We start from the raw sequence: 14,396 nt of genomic DNA, 5'->3' as shown, positions 1-14,396 counted from the left end.
CATGGCGTCCGGAGCCGGCTGTGTGTCTTTGCGCATGCGCAAACTGAATGGGAGCGGCGCTAAGGCCCGGAAGCTGCTGCTGCCAGAGGCTCGGGCCCCGCTCTCGGCTGGGCCATGGCCCCGCGGCCCAAGGCCTTCAAGATCCGCAGCCTGCGCGGCCCCCAGAAGTACGGGGTCGCGGGGAGGAGCCTGCCGGAGCTGCTGCGCAAGGGGGGCAAGCTGCTGCAGGTGCTGCCTCAGCCCGCCGCCCCGGGGCCTTACGGGGGAGATGGGGTGACCTCGGCCTGGCACAGCCCCGTCCCTGGGGCGGGGCCCAAGGCCCTGTCAGTGCCTCCCCCTGAGAGCTCCCCCCCCCGCAGTACATTGGCGGGGGCCCGGCCGCTTGGTGTATCTCGGGGTGTTTGTGGGCGCCCCCGACAGACAGTAGCGTCGGAGCGTGGGGGGCAAGGGGCGCAAACCCGCCCTGAGCAGCACTGAGAATAGCTCCCCGGAGAATCCCACCCCCACCCCCCGCTTTTGGGGAGTGGAAGATCCTGGTGCCAATGCGCCTTCACCCCGTCTCGGAGTCCAGAGACTCTAGCTCTGTAACTGCAAAGGCACCTGGAGGTGCTAGTGGAATCTGTATTTTTCCATTTTCAGTTACTTTATTTCTTTTAACCGATTTCACGTTTAAAGTTTTCTTTGTGTCCGTTTTCAAACGACCTTGATTAAAGTGCAGATGTGTGCCTGTGTGTGTGTTTTCTTTTTGTGAACAGCTTTCTTTTCCTGACTGCCGGCTCTGTTTGTCTGAGGATGGGACCGAACTGACTGAAGGTTACTTCCACAGTATTCCAGAGAATACGGACCTTATACTACTAGCCCCAGGGGAGACCTGGCAGGGTTGTAAGTGGGAAAAATTTATCAGTTTACCTTGCAACTTAAACACTTTCACATTTCAAAACCCCAAATGGGAAGGAGTGAGAATTTGAGATTTTATCTCCATCTTTGCAACTGTGGCTCAGTATGACCTTGTAAAGGCCTCCTTGTGCCGCAGTTTACCAATATGTAAAAGGAGTATGATACCATACTAAAACTTCATTCCAGCATTCTACTGTGCCTTTACTAGTCTGAACTACTAAAGCTAATCTACAGCTTTCATCTTTAAATACACTTGGATGCCTTATCACTGGGTTTTTGTTCACACCCATTTTAAAAATGTGTGCAGTGGGCCACCCACTTATTAGTGATGTTACTATATTACTAAGGTAGTACTGTAAAAAGTAAACTGGAAGAAATTTCCCTCATTTTTAAGAGTGGATCAATTGGGTGGAGAAAAGCTTGGTGGGTTTTTGAACAGGTGCAGAATAAAAGTAAAGATGCCTTTACTCACTCAGAGTGGAATCTTACTCCCCAAGTAGTCATGTTGAAGTCAGTGGGGCTACTCAGAGGAAGGTGCTATTCACCATGAATAAGGTACAGGGAATTTGGCCTGAAGGAAACCCTTTGCTCCCAGTTTTCCTATGAAACACTAGAAAGTCAATACTGCAGTTTGGGATTTACCTTTCATTAAGATATAAATGTTGAAAAATAGCATAATACTCTTTAAATGTTCTTTATACAGTCCCAGACAAACTTTTTATGGAACACATCAAAATCCTAGCTGAAAGCACAGTTCAGACTACATAAGTTTGCCTAGCACTAGTTTAATTTTTTCTTCATTTAAAACTACAGTTGTCAGTGACATAGATCACTTCCTAAATACATTTTACACACAAAAAGATGACATTGTTGAGGCTGCACAAAAGCTGCTATCAGATGAGCAGGCTCCCAAGAGACAGAAGCTTCTAGTGGATCTCATTCAAAACCTAAGTGAAAACATTTTGGCGGAAAGCAGAGAGGAAGACAGAAAGTGGTTTGAAGGTAAGTTCTGTATCAGTATAACAGTTAAACCTCTCAGCAGTGTGATAGATGAGATAGTTTAAAATCGTTTCCATCTTTAATTTCCGTGATTTGATCACAACACATGGTCTATGTCCTCAACTCCCCTATGCTTTATCAACTCTTAATTCTAAAATGACCCAAGTGAAGAGGGTCCTGCCATTTTCCTGGGAACACTATTGCACAGTTAAGTAGATCTGTCAGATATTCCTCTGACTTTCCTCCCATTTCTTCTACACGTACAGTCTCTGGGCAACTCTTTAGTATCTAGATATTTTTGATTTATATTCCTCTTTATGTTTAGATATCTATTCCCTTTAGATGTCACTTATTAAAAGAGCCAAATAGCTATAGCTTAACTATCTCCTTTTAAGCCCATCCATCTGGTACCCTAATCATTGTGGTTTTCCTTTCTGAACACCCTTCAGTTTGTCATCTTTCTGATACAGAAGTGCCTGGAACTAAACACAGTATTCCAGGTATGGGCCATCAAGGAGTACCATTAAGAGCAATGATTGGTATATGACTTATTAAGTGCAAACAACATGCTGAGCCCTATGTAAAGCCAAAATAGTAAGGCATTCTTGGTGTCCAGAGTGCTTACACTCCGAACAGGGAAGCAAAGCAAATAAACAGCCATACTCACTTCATTTCATAAAGAAAAGGAGCCAGAGGTCCAGCCAAGTAAAACAACAGCTTGAGAGTTTTTGTACAAGCAGCAAGTCATAAAATATTTTTTATTTCTTTTAGGTATAGAGTCTCGCTTTAAGAATAAATCAAGTTATATGAGATACAGTTGTGAAAGCAGAATACGAAGTTATATGAAAGAGGTAAAAATTGCTGTTTTGAATGTAGCTTGGTTTCAAGCTGTTATTAAAAATAAATCTTTACATTAGGCCTGAACAGCTGATTTTTTCCCCCATAAACAGCCATGGAAGTTTTAAATTTAAATCTATTGGATTTATTAAATAGATTCAGGGTGCAATAGGCACTGTCTGAGCTGACATAGTGCTTTCTATTTTCTTAAAGGTTAGCAGTTATACTTCAGCTGTTCATCCAGCAGCACGAGCAGAATATAAAAGAATAACTGACTTTATGTTGGATAAACTGAAGTCTGTTAAATATAATGGCTGTTACTTTGACAGAAGAGAGGAGGAGGCGGTCTGCCTCTGCACTACTGAAGGATGGTTCTCCTGTCAAGTAAGGAACTATTTCTAAGATCAAGAAGTGTGTGTACGGTATATTTTATGTGCTATGCTCATGAAAATAAATTGTAATGGGAGTTATGCATTTAAAGGAAGAATAAGCCTCTGGGCACTACAAACTATTAAACTGAAGAGAAACAACATACCTACCTACAGTGATTGAAGGACGCTGCCAGCATAATTTGTTCTCAGAGAAAATACTTTGGTGTTTTTACTAATTTAAACAAGACTTAAAACCAACAACTTTTTTTTTTGTTTTGGTTTTTGGCCTGATATTTTAAACATTGTAGCACTGAGAGTGAAACTGACTAATTAATTTGAGCATCCAACTTTTGAGAAGCATAAATTGTGGCAAATTACCTCTTTTAATAATTAAGGGCGTGGGTAACAACTAACTTATTTACAACATTTTTAAGTTGACAGTGTCCCTTTGCTGATTGTCATACTGCTGAACAAATTCAAGCCTTACTAGGGGAGGCAAGGCTTTCCAAGATTCTGTATTTTATTTAAGTAAAATGTCTGATTTAGGCTGACATTTCAGCTAGGCTTTCAGCAGGACATGGTGCCAACTGTTGTGTAAACAATCACGCAGCTTTAAAAGAGGACTTGTTTCTTGCCCTTTATAAGCTACAAATTGGATTTCACATCTACTGCCCTGAACCACTGCTCTACAAATTGTTGTAAAACAGCAGCGGTATCAGGGGTCTCAGCATTGGCTTTCCAATCATTGTTAAAAGTTCCACCATGCTAAGAGCTGCCCCCCATTCATCTCTTACATAGGCACACATTTCACAGTCATTTCTTAGCCAGAGTTCTCGGCTACAGCAAGTGCTGGCGTGCTCTACAGCAGTGGTGGGCAACCTGTGGTCCGTCAGGGTAATCTATTGGCAGGCCGCAAGACAGCGTTTACATTGACCATCCCTAGGCATGGCCGCCTGCAGCTCCCGGTGGTCGCGGTTCACTGTTCCCAGCCAATGGGAGCTGCGGGAAGCGGCGCGGGCCGCAGGGACATGCTGGCTGCCACTTCCTACAGCTCCTATGGGCCGGGAACGGCAAACTGCAGCTACTGGGCGCTGCGGGCGGCCGTGCCTAAGGACGGTCAATGTAAACACGGTCTCGCAGCCCGCCAGCAGATTACCCTGACGGGCTGCAGGTTGCCCACCTCTGCTCTACAGTGATGGAATTTGAGGAAAGAGATAACTACTTAGATACCCAATTAAATACAAGCACAAGTTAGCTTACTGATATTGCTTGCTTAGCTGTGCAGGGAAGAACTATTCAAATTTGATCCTGTATTTCCAAAGGGAGGCTTTGTCAGTGGATGGCCTTGATTCTTCCCATATCTTTTCCTATGCAACAAGTTGAATACATTTTGCTGTGTGGATACCATCCCACTGCCTTTGTCTTTTTACAGGGTCCTTTTGACAGGGATTACTGCCTGTGTAAACATTCCATCAATCCCTACAGTAACAGAGAGAGCAGAATCCTCTTCAGTACGTGGAATCTCGATCATATGTACGTATAAAACATTAAACCAAACATACCTGTTACACACTGTCTACCTTCAGTGTCAAACAAGTTACCACCCAGCTCGTTTTCATCTTACAGGGAAGTCTGATAGTTAGTCTGTTGGTCTGCTCATTTTATCCTAAGTCCACTGAGATGGAAGATACTCCAATATTGCAGCGATGAGTGGCAGGATAGAGCTCTACACTAGATACTACCTTCTAGTACATTTATCATTAGCTGCTCTTCCCTTACCCCTAACTTCTCTTTGTATTACAAACATCCCCCACTAGGCTCCTCAGGTGACTGTTCTCTCATTTCTGCCCCTGCCCAAAGCTGTTTCAGGTGCTGTGCACTTAGAAATTACATAGGATTCTAGGGTCCACGTTATTCATGCTAAGCTCCTTTCTTTAGAATTTAAAAACCACCATCACACACATCCTAATATCAATGCAGAAAAATCTTACACATGACTGAAAGGTTAACTCCCATCACTCCTTTAGGGAATACATACATGGTTCATAAAAAAGAAAGTTTGTTACTGTCAATAATGGGAAATGCTCCCTTCATTTTATATTGCAGAATAGAGAAGAAACGTACTATTGTCCCAACACTGGCAGAAGCTGTCAAAGAACAAGATGGAAGGGAAGTGGCCTGGGAATACTTCTATCAGTTGCTGTTTACTCTGGAAAATTTAAAACTAGTGCATATTGCTTGCCATAAGAAAACCAGCCATAATCTTACCTGTGACAAAACTAAAATATACAGAAAAAGAAAGCGTATGCGGAAGATCTCAAAGTGACTTCCCTGAAGGTGGCTCTTTGCTGTAGTTTTCTAAACTATTTGAAAGGACACTATCTTTAATATTTCTGAAATTCTTAGTGAAAGATCATAGATTGATCTCTTCTTGCTAAATTCCCTAATATAGATGTGTCTGCAATCAAACCTAGTTCAAACATTTGTCATTCCACCTTTCACTTGGTTCGTGAGGCCCCAGCTCATTTTCCAAGCAACCTGCATAGGTTATAGAATGTGAAATGTAGTTTATATAACAGATCTTTTATACCAAGTGTCCTGGCCCTTTAGCCATAGGTACAACCTAGGCAGTTGAAGTCTCTCCCAAACCCAATAATATTGGCTTTTTTGTCTCACATGAAGCCAGACGGGGTGCTGCCTGGAAATAAAGTTCAGTCTCTATAACTGATTCAATCCTGGCCAGTTTTGTAGGCATGCCAAAAATGGGAAAAGTTGTACTAACGTGGACACCACTAAATGACTTTGAGGGAGATTTTCAAAGGGTGCCTAAGGAAGTTAGCAGCAGAGATCCCCTTAAAATTCATTGGGGCCTGTACTTAAACATTTAGACATTTTAGAAAATTTCCCCCTCAACTGACCACAAACTGCCAGATGGGTAAAGACTTAACATGTTCAGAAGTAGATCTGATTGAGAGATGATGCTTAGTATCCCATTACCAATCCAGGCTTTGATCTCTTTCTTACATTAGAAATGCAGGTCCAAGAAGCAAGCTCCAGGAACGTTGAGCTATTTCTGCAAATCATTAATTTCCGAGCGCTCTGGAACAAAAATGCACTTAGCTATTGCTTTCAACATTAAGTCTGTGAGGTAGTTAAGTTGTTTTACAGAGCTTACAGCTGGGCAAACAATCCCTGTGCCTTAGATTTACCAAAGGCCACCACACACTCAGTGGCAGAGCTACTCCCAGTCCTGTGTCCCAGGGATCTCTGCTCTAATCTACTAATGACTCCCATTTTTAACCTTTACTGTTATTTTACATACATATTTTCTAAAGAAACTATCAGTGGTGCTAGATTCATTTTTTTTGATTCATGTTCCCCTTTTATTTTTTTAAATACCATCTTTCAACTTCCTTGGCTGCATGACTTTTCTTGCAGTGTTGTACAGTACTACATATGAAGGATATTATAGGAAAAGGTACTGTATGTTCAATATCTTTGATAATTGTCTGTTCAGCTGTGTTCCCTTCTACTTCTTAATTATGTAGTAAAATGTGAGATTTTTTTTTTTTTTTTTTTTAAAGGTCATCTAAAATCAACTGAATTCTGAGGAACTATGTAAATGTAAAACTTCCAATATATTTTTATATATTTGTTTAATAAAGATCTTTCAGGCATCTTTTTCCTCGTACATAAGTATAAAGGAGAGACAAAGTGTGTACAAGCAACTAGTGCAAAATCAAATGAACTCATACCCACTTCTGATAGAGTGAAGTATAAATTGGTCAGGCTAGAATAGTGTCTTTGTGGCACAGAGTTGTGTTTTTACATTTGGTGAAACACTGGTCACAACATGCGTATCTCCTCTTCTCTCTGGAGAGGTCTCTTTTTTCATGTACTTGCTTCTCTCTCTCTTCCATCACAAACACTGCTCCAAGTAGCATTAGGTTATTAGTACAAAAATACCATCTTATTGTTCGAAGTGGGGAAGTTTTACTATATACCAAAAAAAAAAAAAAAAGTGAGTAAAACTCAGAAAATAAGCATTCAGCATTGCTGCTATACAATGAGCAGGTGCATTTTTAAAGCAGGGCTATGGCAGTCCCAATAGTTACCTGTCCCCGTTAATTTTTAAACATATACTATTTGATACAATCAAACCAATTGAACAGTAATCTGTAACTGTTTTAATACCTGTAAATAAGAAATCTACACTCACTCCAGGATGATATTTTTGGAAATGTCATAACAAATGAAGATCCTGTTCTTGCCCTGCTGACAAACGTAATGTGGTCTATAAAGTATGTTCCCTAAATAATTTAACATCACCCTTCAAGAGGCTATTAAAAATAAATGTTATTCCACCTGAATAGACACTTATGAGGGACAGTGGTTCATAAATAAATCCCCAAAAGCCTGAAGGACAAAGGTATAGGGATTACAGCAAGATTTAGTTGTTAAAAATCATAACCACACTATTTAAAAAAGTTGAATGCCTTTATATTACTGCATTGGAAAAGCAGTAAGACATTGCTGACAGCAATAGCATATCAGATGAAGTGAAAATAAGAGAATGAACATACCCTATACAATTCATTCAGCTTTTATGTGGATGCTTAATAGGCAATAGCTGTAGAAATGAATATTTATATAAGCCATCTGCTGATAGGTTTCGTACTTTTCTAGAAATACAGAGAGCAAGTACTTAAAGTTTCAAAAATATAGATCTGGAAGCTTATTGCCTAATAACCACTTCCAATGAAGTGTTACCAATGTTAGATTAACTAATAATTTTCATAAAGTCATTTGAAGCTGCTCATTTCTCAAAACCACTACCGCCTGGGAAAATCAGGCAGACCGACCTTATTCCATACTTCCAACACCATTCATCTAGTAATAAACTGTTGAAGAAAGCTCAGAGATTAGTTTTTATTCCTTCTTGAGCATCAACAGAATTATTTACTGAGCTCCCATCAGTAAGAGCTGCGTAAACCAACTGAAGAAAACAGTAAGGTTACATGGGTATAAGTGAGGGCAATATTTATCCTGCAGTATCTTTACTGCTGGTAATATACGTGAAAGAAAGAAAACCCAGCTTATATCTCAGATGGCAGGTGGAGTTTGTTGAACAGGCAGAGAGTAAAGCTCCCATACTTGTTTGTAAAATAAGCACATCTGGTCATCTAGAGACAAAACATAGAACCCACACTGACATTTGTACAGGGCCAGTTTTCCCAACAGAACCACAATTTAAAGGTTTGTAAGTAGAATTGATTAGTTTCAGAAGTGAACAAATAGTATAACACTAAACATAAGAAATACAGGATGGACTCCCTCTTAGGTATTGGGTATCAGCAGCTTACTTACTAGGCACCTATGAAGAACACCATACAATAACAAAACAAGTGTGTTAGTCACATTTTGCTTTTAAGATTTTTCTGCTTTTTAAGAAAATAACTGTTAGCCCCACGGTGACTTGTGTTGTATGCACTCAAATTTACATAATGCTCGTTAGCTGTTCCTCTTCACAACAAAGAGATAAAGTAAAATTACTTAGTTTATTAAAGCAACCAGTCCTTTAATTCTATTAAATTGTTTAATTCTGTTAAATCAGTAGCTGTGGCTTCTAAATCCTGCTGACTTCATACTTCCACATTCACTAGTAAAGGCACTCACTCTCTTCCACACTCAGCTTTGGGTTTTGTCTAGGATTCCTATAGAAATAGACAGTTTCTCTCTAAGAAAGGCACTTGTAGAAAGATGTCATGCCAGTGACATGTGATGGGTAGAATAGCTAATTATAACAGGATCACTAATTATTTTAACAGACTTATAGAAAAATAGACAATTTAACTACTTTAAAAAGTTATCTTTTTTGCATTCTGTGCTTAAAGTGCATCATCGTCGTCATCGTCTTCCTTTGCAATGAAGTGCAGCTTTCTAAGTTCCCGCCTGCTCATTGTGGTGCACGCGACTGCAGCTGCTGGGAGGTCCTTTAAGAAAGAGAGTTTATTAACAAAAGCCAGCTGCTGTAGCAACCAAACAGCCCTCCCATACAGACATTTCACATTACTATATACAGGTTCCACAACTGCTATATGCTAGACATTAACATATCCCTACTACAGCTGACTGTGTTCACATAGATCTTAAGTAAAAGCAGAAGCAGTCTGAGGTGAGCCTACTCAAACTACTCATGTGAGCTCATGCTAAGAGCAAAATATATCTGCCTTAGCGTGTGGTGCTTGCTTTCTTTTTTAATACTTGGGGGGTGGGAAATTATTGGGCTAAGTGCTCTACAAACAAATCCACACATTACCCCGTATGATGGTTAAGTATTACTCCTCATTAAACAGCTGGGGAAAAAAGATTGTCTTGTCCAAAATTACAACATGTCAGTGGTGGATCTGGGAATAGAACTCAAAATCCTGTCCCATACTCAATCCATTAGTAGAGCTGGTGGGAAATTTCTGTTCTGTGGGGAAATTCTCAAAAATCCTGATTCAGAAACATTATTTTGCAAGGGAAAAATGTTTAGTTTTGGTTGTTACATTAGAATATGAAAGATGATCTTATTTATTATATTATTAAAATATAGTAAGTCAAAAATTTGACATTATTGAAATGAAACATTTTACCTTCTCAAAACAAAATGATAAAGCTGAAAAAACATTTAGACATTTTCCTTTCAAAATCAAAGTTCCCGCGAAATGTTTCAATTTAGATGAAACTGCTTTTTTTTTTTTTTTTTTTTAAACAGCAAACTGTTCAGTTGAAAGATTTTCAGCCAGAGGTATCCAATAGCTCAGGATGTTTCTCGAATAGATTGTCAATACTGGTCAAATTTGCTTCAAGTTTTGGCACCATTCTAACATTCTTTGGACATATAAACTAAAAGCTAGAAAGGAGTTCATAAGAGCAAAATTAAAACAACAACAAAAACACACTTCAAAGTTTTATTCTTCTAACCTGCATGAACTCCATATTTCCAAAGAATCGGTCCACTGGCATTGGCTGGTTACTGTCCTCATCTAAGAAAGCACTATTATCCAATTGTATTGGTTTCTTCTGGAGATCCACGGTCTCCAGCCCAGACTCATCTGAAAATGCAGTTCCACAGCTGCTCTCCTCTTCCACATTTGGGATATGGTTTTGCAGGAAAGTTTCATCTTCCTCTTTCTTTGGTGGGCAGCTATTTCCCTTCAGTGCAGATGGTTTTATGGAAACATCATCATCACTCCCCTGTATCTCTTCATTCATCTTTGGAGCACTTCTGCTTTTACTCTGTAAAGGCTTCATATTGGGGTCAACTGAATCTCCCAAATGTTGATCCTCATCAGACGTTTCCGTTGGTTCTTTCAGAAGAGGAACACTTCCATTTCCAGATACAAGTTCTTGTAACTCCAGTTTCACTAGACTGTTTTTTTCACATTTTAGCCTCTTTGAAGGGCGTCTGTCAGTTGCTTTGTGTGAAGAAGCCTATCACAAAGAAAGAAGATCTAAGGTCTACTTCAAACAAACTTCACTAGACAACATTAGTGACAGGCTGGATATGAAGCTGAACGGCTTAATGAAGTGAGCACTGGGTGTTTTTTAGGGGGCTGCAGTTTGATCCAAAGCTACATGCCTAAGGAAAGTTGATTTTATGATAAACAGTGGGTTTAAAATTTGACTCAATTACATTTCTCAAAATTACAAACAATCAATCACCATTTGGAATCCTCTTCTCATGGAAAGCACAGAACTAATGTACCATGTGGATAATCACCCATCATATTTTTCACAATATTCTTCTTGATAGTTACCATAACAGAATGAACTTTATACACTTTAAATTATGAGATCGCTATTATATAGGAATTCACAGGACCGTACATACACACATGGTTTACCACAGTGCACTTTATGCTGTGAACAACAAATCTGGAAAACTGACTCCACAGTGTATAAACTTGTTCCCTTGATTGTGTTTTTTGCATGGCCATATAATCAAATAATGTAAATATAGTGAATTTGAAAAAAAAAATTCTTTAACAAATTCTCAAGCTAAATCTATCACACTGGTAGCTCATTTTGTAGCTGTTTATAATTAGATGCAAAAACCCCCCACCCCTTTGTTGCAGTGTTTAAACAGATTTTAAACCTCAGAAGAACTGTGGTTCCCACAGCAGCCATAAGTAGGCCACATTGCACATATATTAACGTTAAAACCCTATACAGACCCTATACAGAAAGTAAGTGATAATGATTGCTGGGGAGGACACATTTCCTAGTAATTAGTGACTTGCTGAAGGAATGGAGTCATTAACCTCACCAGTCATTAATCGACCAGAAAATGCCGTAACTATTCATTATTGCCATTATTAACCATGAAACTATAAGTTTAAGGAAAAATAAGTTACCACTTTATAAACTGCAAGATAAAACTGCATATTATTAGAGTATTTTTTTTTTATACACAGAACAGGTTAAATGCCAGTACAGTAGCCAACAGGAAGGCAGGATTTCACTTCCAGTGTGTTCCACTATAGTATGCTGTTGTTCCTTAGAACCATTTCCAAGGTTTTATGATACAAAACTTGGACAATTCAACCTTAGTATAGACATAATATGCAAAAAACTTGTTTTTAGGGTGAAAAGAAAAAGGTGCCAGTGCATTTATTTGCACGTATGCACTACTGGTTGTATGTTTAGAAAAAACACACACCACGGCCACCCTGATATCCTGAAGTAACAACCTGAGGAATCAGAATTACTTATTTCTGATCTGGAGTACCTCAAATTACTGACACATCCACATTAACAAGCAGAAATGAATGTTCCATATGTCAATATATTAAATGTTCATCGCTATATTTATTTATATAGCTGATAAAGGCATGTACGTTATGCATGTTTATTTCCATCTCCCTTGCTCTCTGGATAATCGTGTACATTAACTAAAGTTTAGCTGTAGCCATGTCAGTCCCAGGATGTTGAAGAGACAAGGTGGGTGAGGTAATATCTTTTATGGGACCAATTTCTGTTGAATGGTCCCTTAGCATTTAGCTGTGACACTCTAGAGCAGGGATCGGCAACTTTTGGCACGCGGCCAGCCTGGGAAAGCCACTGACAGGCCGGGCCAGTTTGTTTACCTGCCATGTCCACAGCTTTTGCTGATCGCAGCTCCCACTGGCCGCAGTTCGCTGTCCAAAGCCAATGGGGGCTGCGGGAAGGGCGGCCAGCACATCCCTTGGCCCAGGCCGCTTCCTGCAGCCCCCATTGGCCTGGGACAGTGAACCACGGTCAGTGGGAGCTGCGATCGGCCGAACCTGCGAACGCGGCAGGTAAACAAACTGGCCCGGCCTGCCAGGGGCTTACCCTGGCGGGCCGTGGGCCAAAGGTTGCTGATCCCTGCTCTAGAGTACCTTTTCCAGACCTGAAGAAGAGGTCTGTGTGGCTCAAAAGCTAGTCCCTCTCACTGACAGAAGTTGGTCCAATAAAAGATATTATTACAGAGACAAAGTGAGTGAAGGAACTAAAAACATTTTGCACAACATATTATTTTCATGGCCTTACTAAAAGTCAAAACATCCCCTATATCATATTCCAAAACAGCTCATTGCAAAATGAATTTACGTAACATTTTAAAAACATTTCAGAAAGAGTGAAAGTCACAGGTTTTTCCTACCAGACACACTGTTTTAGTAGATTTGCAAAGATCAACCTCTTGATGAGATGAAGACTGGGCTGCTGCGTTGTTTCCAGCCTTCTGGCGTGCTGAAGATGGCACTCCATCTGCAAGCTAAACCAGATGCAATTTTACAATGCAGAAAGGATGTGGGGGGTCTTGTTAAATCTTTAGCGGCAGAAGCATCCATTCGAGCAACAAGGATCTCCTAAAGTATCACGGTGTGCACCCAAACGATTGTGACACAGATCCCACAGGAATGCAGGGCAGACCACTTAGGCAGAATCCGCTCTCCATTTACGTTAGGCAGGAGGTTCGACTCCTTAGCACTTGGGAGAAGTCCGCACCCGAACTTGAAAGTGGTTAGGGTTAGCATGAGAGATGGGGACAGGAACAAGACGGCTTCTGCGGTTAGGGAGGCAGAGAAGCCACAAAACCGCAGCGCCACAGACCAGCTTTAACCTCTGCCCAGCATCCCCAGCAGCCGCTCCCAGCAGGGGAGGATGTGGGGACACTCTGGGGAGCAGTCTGGGGGTGGTGCTCTGGGGGCCACTGTGGGGGGGACGCTGGTTGGGGGGGCAGTCTGTGGGGGGAGGCACTGGTTGGAGAGCAGTCTGTGGGGGTGCTCTGGGGGGGCGCTGGTTGGGGGGCAGTCTGTGGGGATAAAGGGCGCCCTGGGGGGGCGCTGGTTGAGGCAGTCTGTGGGGATAAAGGGCGCACTGGGGGGGCGCTGGTTGGGGAGCAGTCTGTGGGGGGAAGGCGCTGGTTTGAGGGCAGTCTGTGGGGGGGAGCTGGTTGGGGGGCACTGGTTGGGGCAGTCTGTGGGAGGGGCGCTGGTTGGGGGGCAGTCTGTGGGGAGGAGGCGCTGGTTGGGGGGCAGTCTGTGGGGAGGAGGGGCGCACTGGGGGGTCGCTGGTTGGGGGGCAGTGGGAGGGAGGGCGCACTGTAGGGAGTGGTGGGGCGCTCGGGGGAGGCTTTGACCGGGTAGCCCCCACCCCAGGGGAGCGTGACTGGCCCAGCCAGAGCAGCTCCGGTGCGGGCCGGGCTCGGGCTTGGGCCCTCCTCACCTTTCGGGTCCTCATAAGACGCCCAGGAGGGGGCGGCTCTGTCCGGGCGCCCCCAGCTCCAGCCTCCTTCCCCTCCCCGGCCGGCGCCCCGCCGCTTCCGGGACGAGCTCGGACGTCGCCCACCCTCGCGCACACGACACTACGCCACGCACGGAGCGGCCGCCATCTTTGTGATGGGCATTCTGAACATGGCGGGCGGGGGAAGAAAGACGAAGAGCAGGCGCCATCTTTGTGAGGGGCGCTTAGCGCACGGGGAGGGGGGAAGAGTTCGGACGCCATCTTTCTGAGGGGCATTAATAGGGGCGGGGCGAACACAACCGCCATCTTTGTGAAGGGCACAGCCTTCCTGAGCGCGTGGGAGGCTAGTATTTTCTTCTGTTATATCGATTTAAGTTTTCACAGTTGCATAAAATGGGGGGGGGGGTTCCAATTCCTATAGATTTGTCAGTTGTGGGAAATTGGGGGCAGGGGCCAGAGAATAGTCAATACAGTCCAGGCTGAGATTCAAGAAGTTGACGCTTTATAGCCTTAAACAGAAATTGTCAACACACATGT

At 42.3% G+C, this 14,396-nt stretch overlaps 2 protein-coding genes across 4 annotated transcripts; one reads left to right on the top strand and one right to left on the bottom strand.

Moving 5' to 3' along the window:
* The first annotated feature begins 95 nt into the window (after positions 1-95).
* Positions 96-6,680, top strand: DFFB (DNA fragmentation factor subunit beta). 3 transcript variants are annotated; one of them, XM_024207806.2, is made up of 7 exons: positions 96-228; positions 756-813; positions 1,711-1,899; positions 2,668-2,747; positions 2,947-3,117; positions 4,537-4,637; positions 5,211-6,680. In XM_024207806.2, the coding sequence occupies exons 1-7, from the start codon at positions 115-117 to the stop codon at positions 5,428-5,430; spliced, it is 933 nt and encodes a 310-aa protein (XP_024063574.2). In that variant the 5' UTR covers positions 96-114; the 3' UTR covers positions 5,431-6,680. The 3 variants fall into 3 exon arrangements, with proteins under 3 accessions (XP_024063574.2, XP_024063573.2, XP_026515729.1); XM_024207805.2 differs by having other exon boundaries at positions 756-882; XM_026659944.1 differs by having other exon boundaries at positions 756-903; positions 1,657-1,899.
* A 943-nt stretch (positions 6,681-7,623) lies between these two features.
* CUNH1orf174 (chromosome unknown C1orf174 homolog) lies at positions 7,624-13,961 on the bottom strand. The gene is made up of 4 exons (XM_026659945.2): positions 13,842-13,961; positions 12,775-12,888; positions 10,074-10,583; positions 7,624-9,097 (listed from the first exon to the last, which is right to left on the bottom strand). The coding sequence occupies exons 1-4, from the start codon at positions 13,854-13,856 to the stop codon at positions 8,993-8,995; spliced, it is 744 nt and encodes a 247-aa protein (XP_026515730.1). The 5' UTR covers positions 13,857-13,961; the 3' UTR covers positions 7,624-8,992.
* Positions 13,962-14,396: the final 435 nt, after the last annotated feature.

This window comes from Terrapene carolina, unplaced genomic scaffold (genome assembly GCF_002925995.2).
Source record: "Terrapene carolina triunguis isolate 2854851 unplaced genomic scaffold, T_m_triunguis-2.0 Scaffold714, whole genome shotgun sequence".
NCBI classification, from domain to species: Eukaryota; Metazoa; Chordata; order Testudines; family Emydidae; genus Terrapene; species Terrapene triunguis.
The sequence above is the reverse complement of the archived record's forward strand: the minus strand, read 5'-3'. Positions and strand labels throughout refer to the sequence as shown.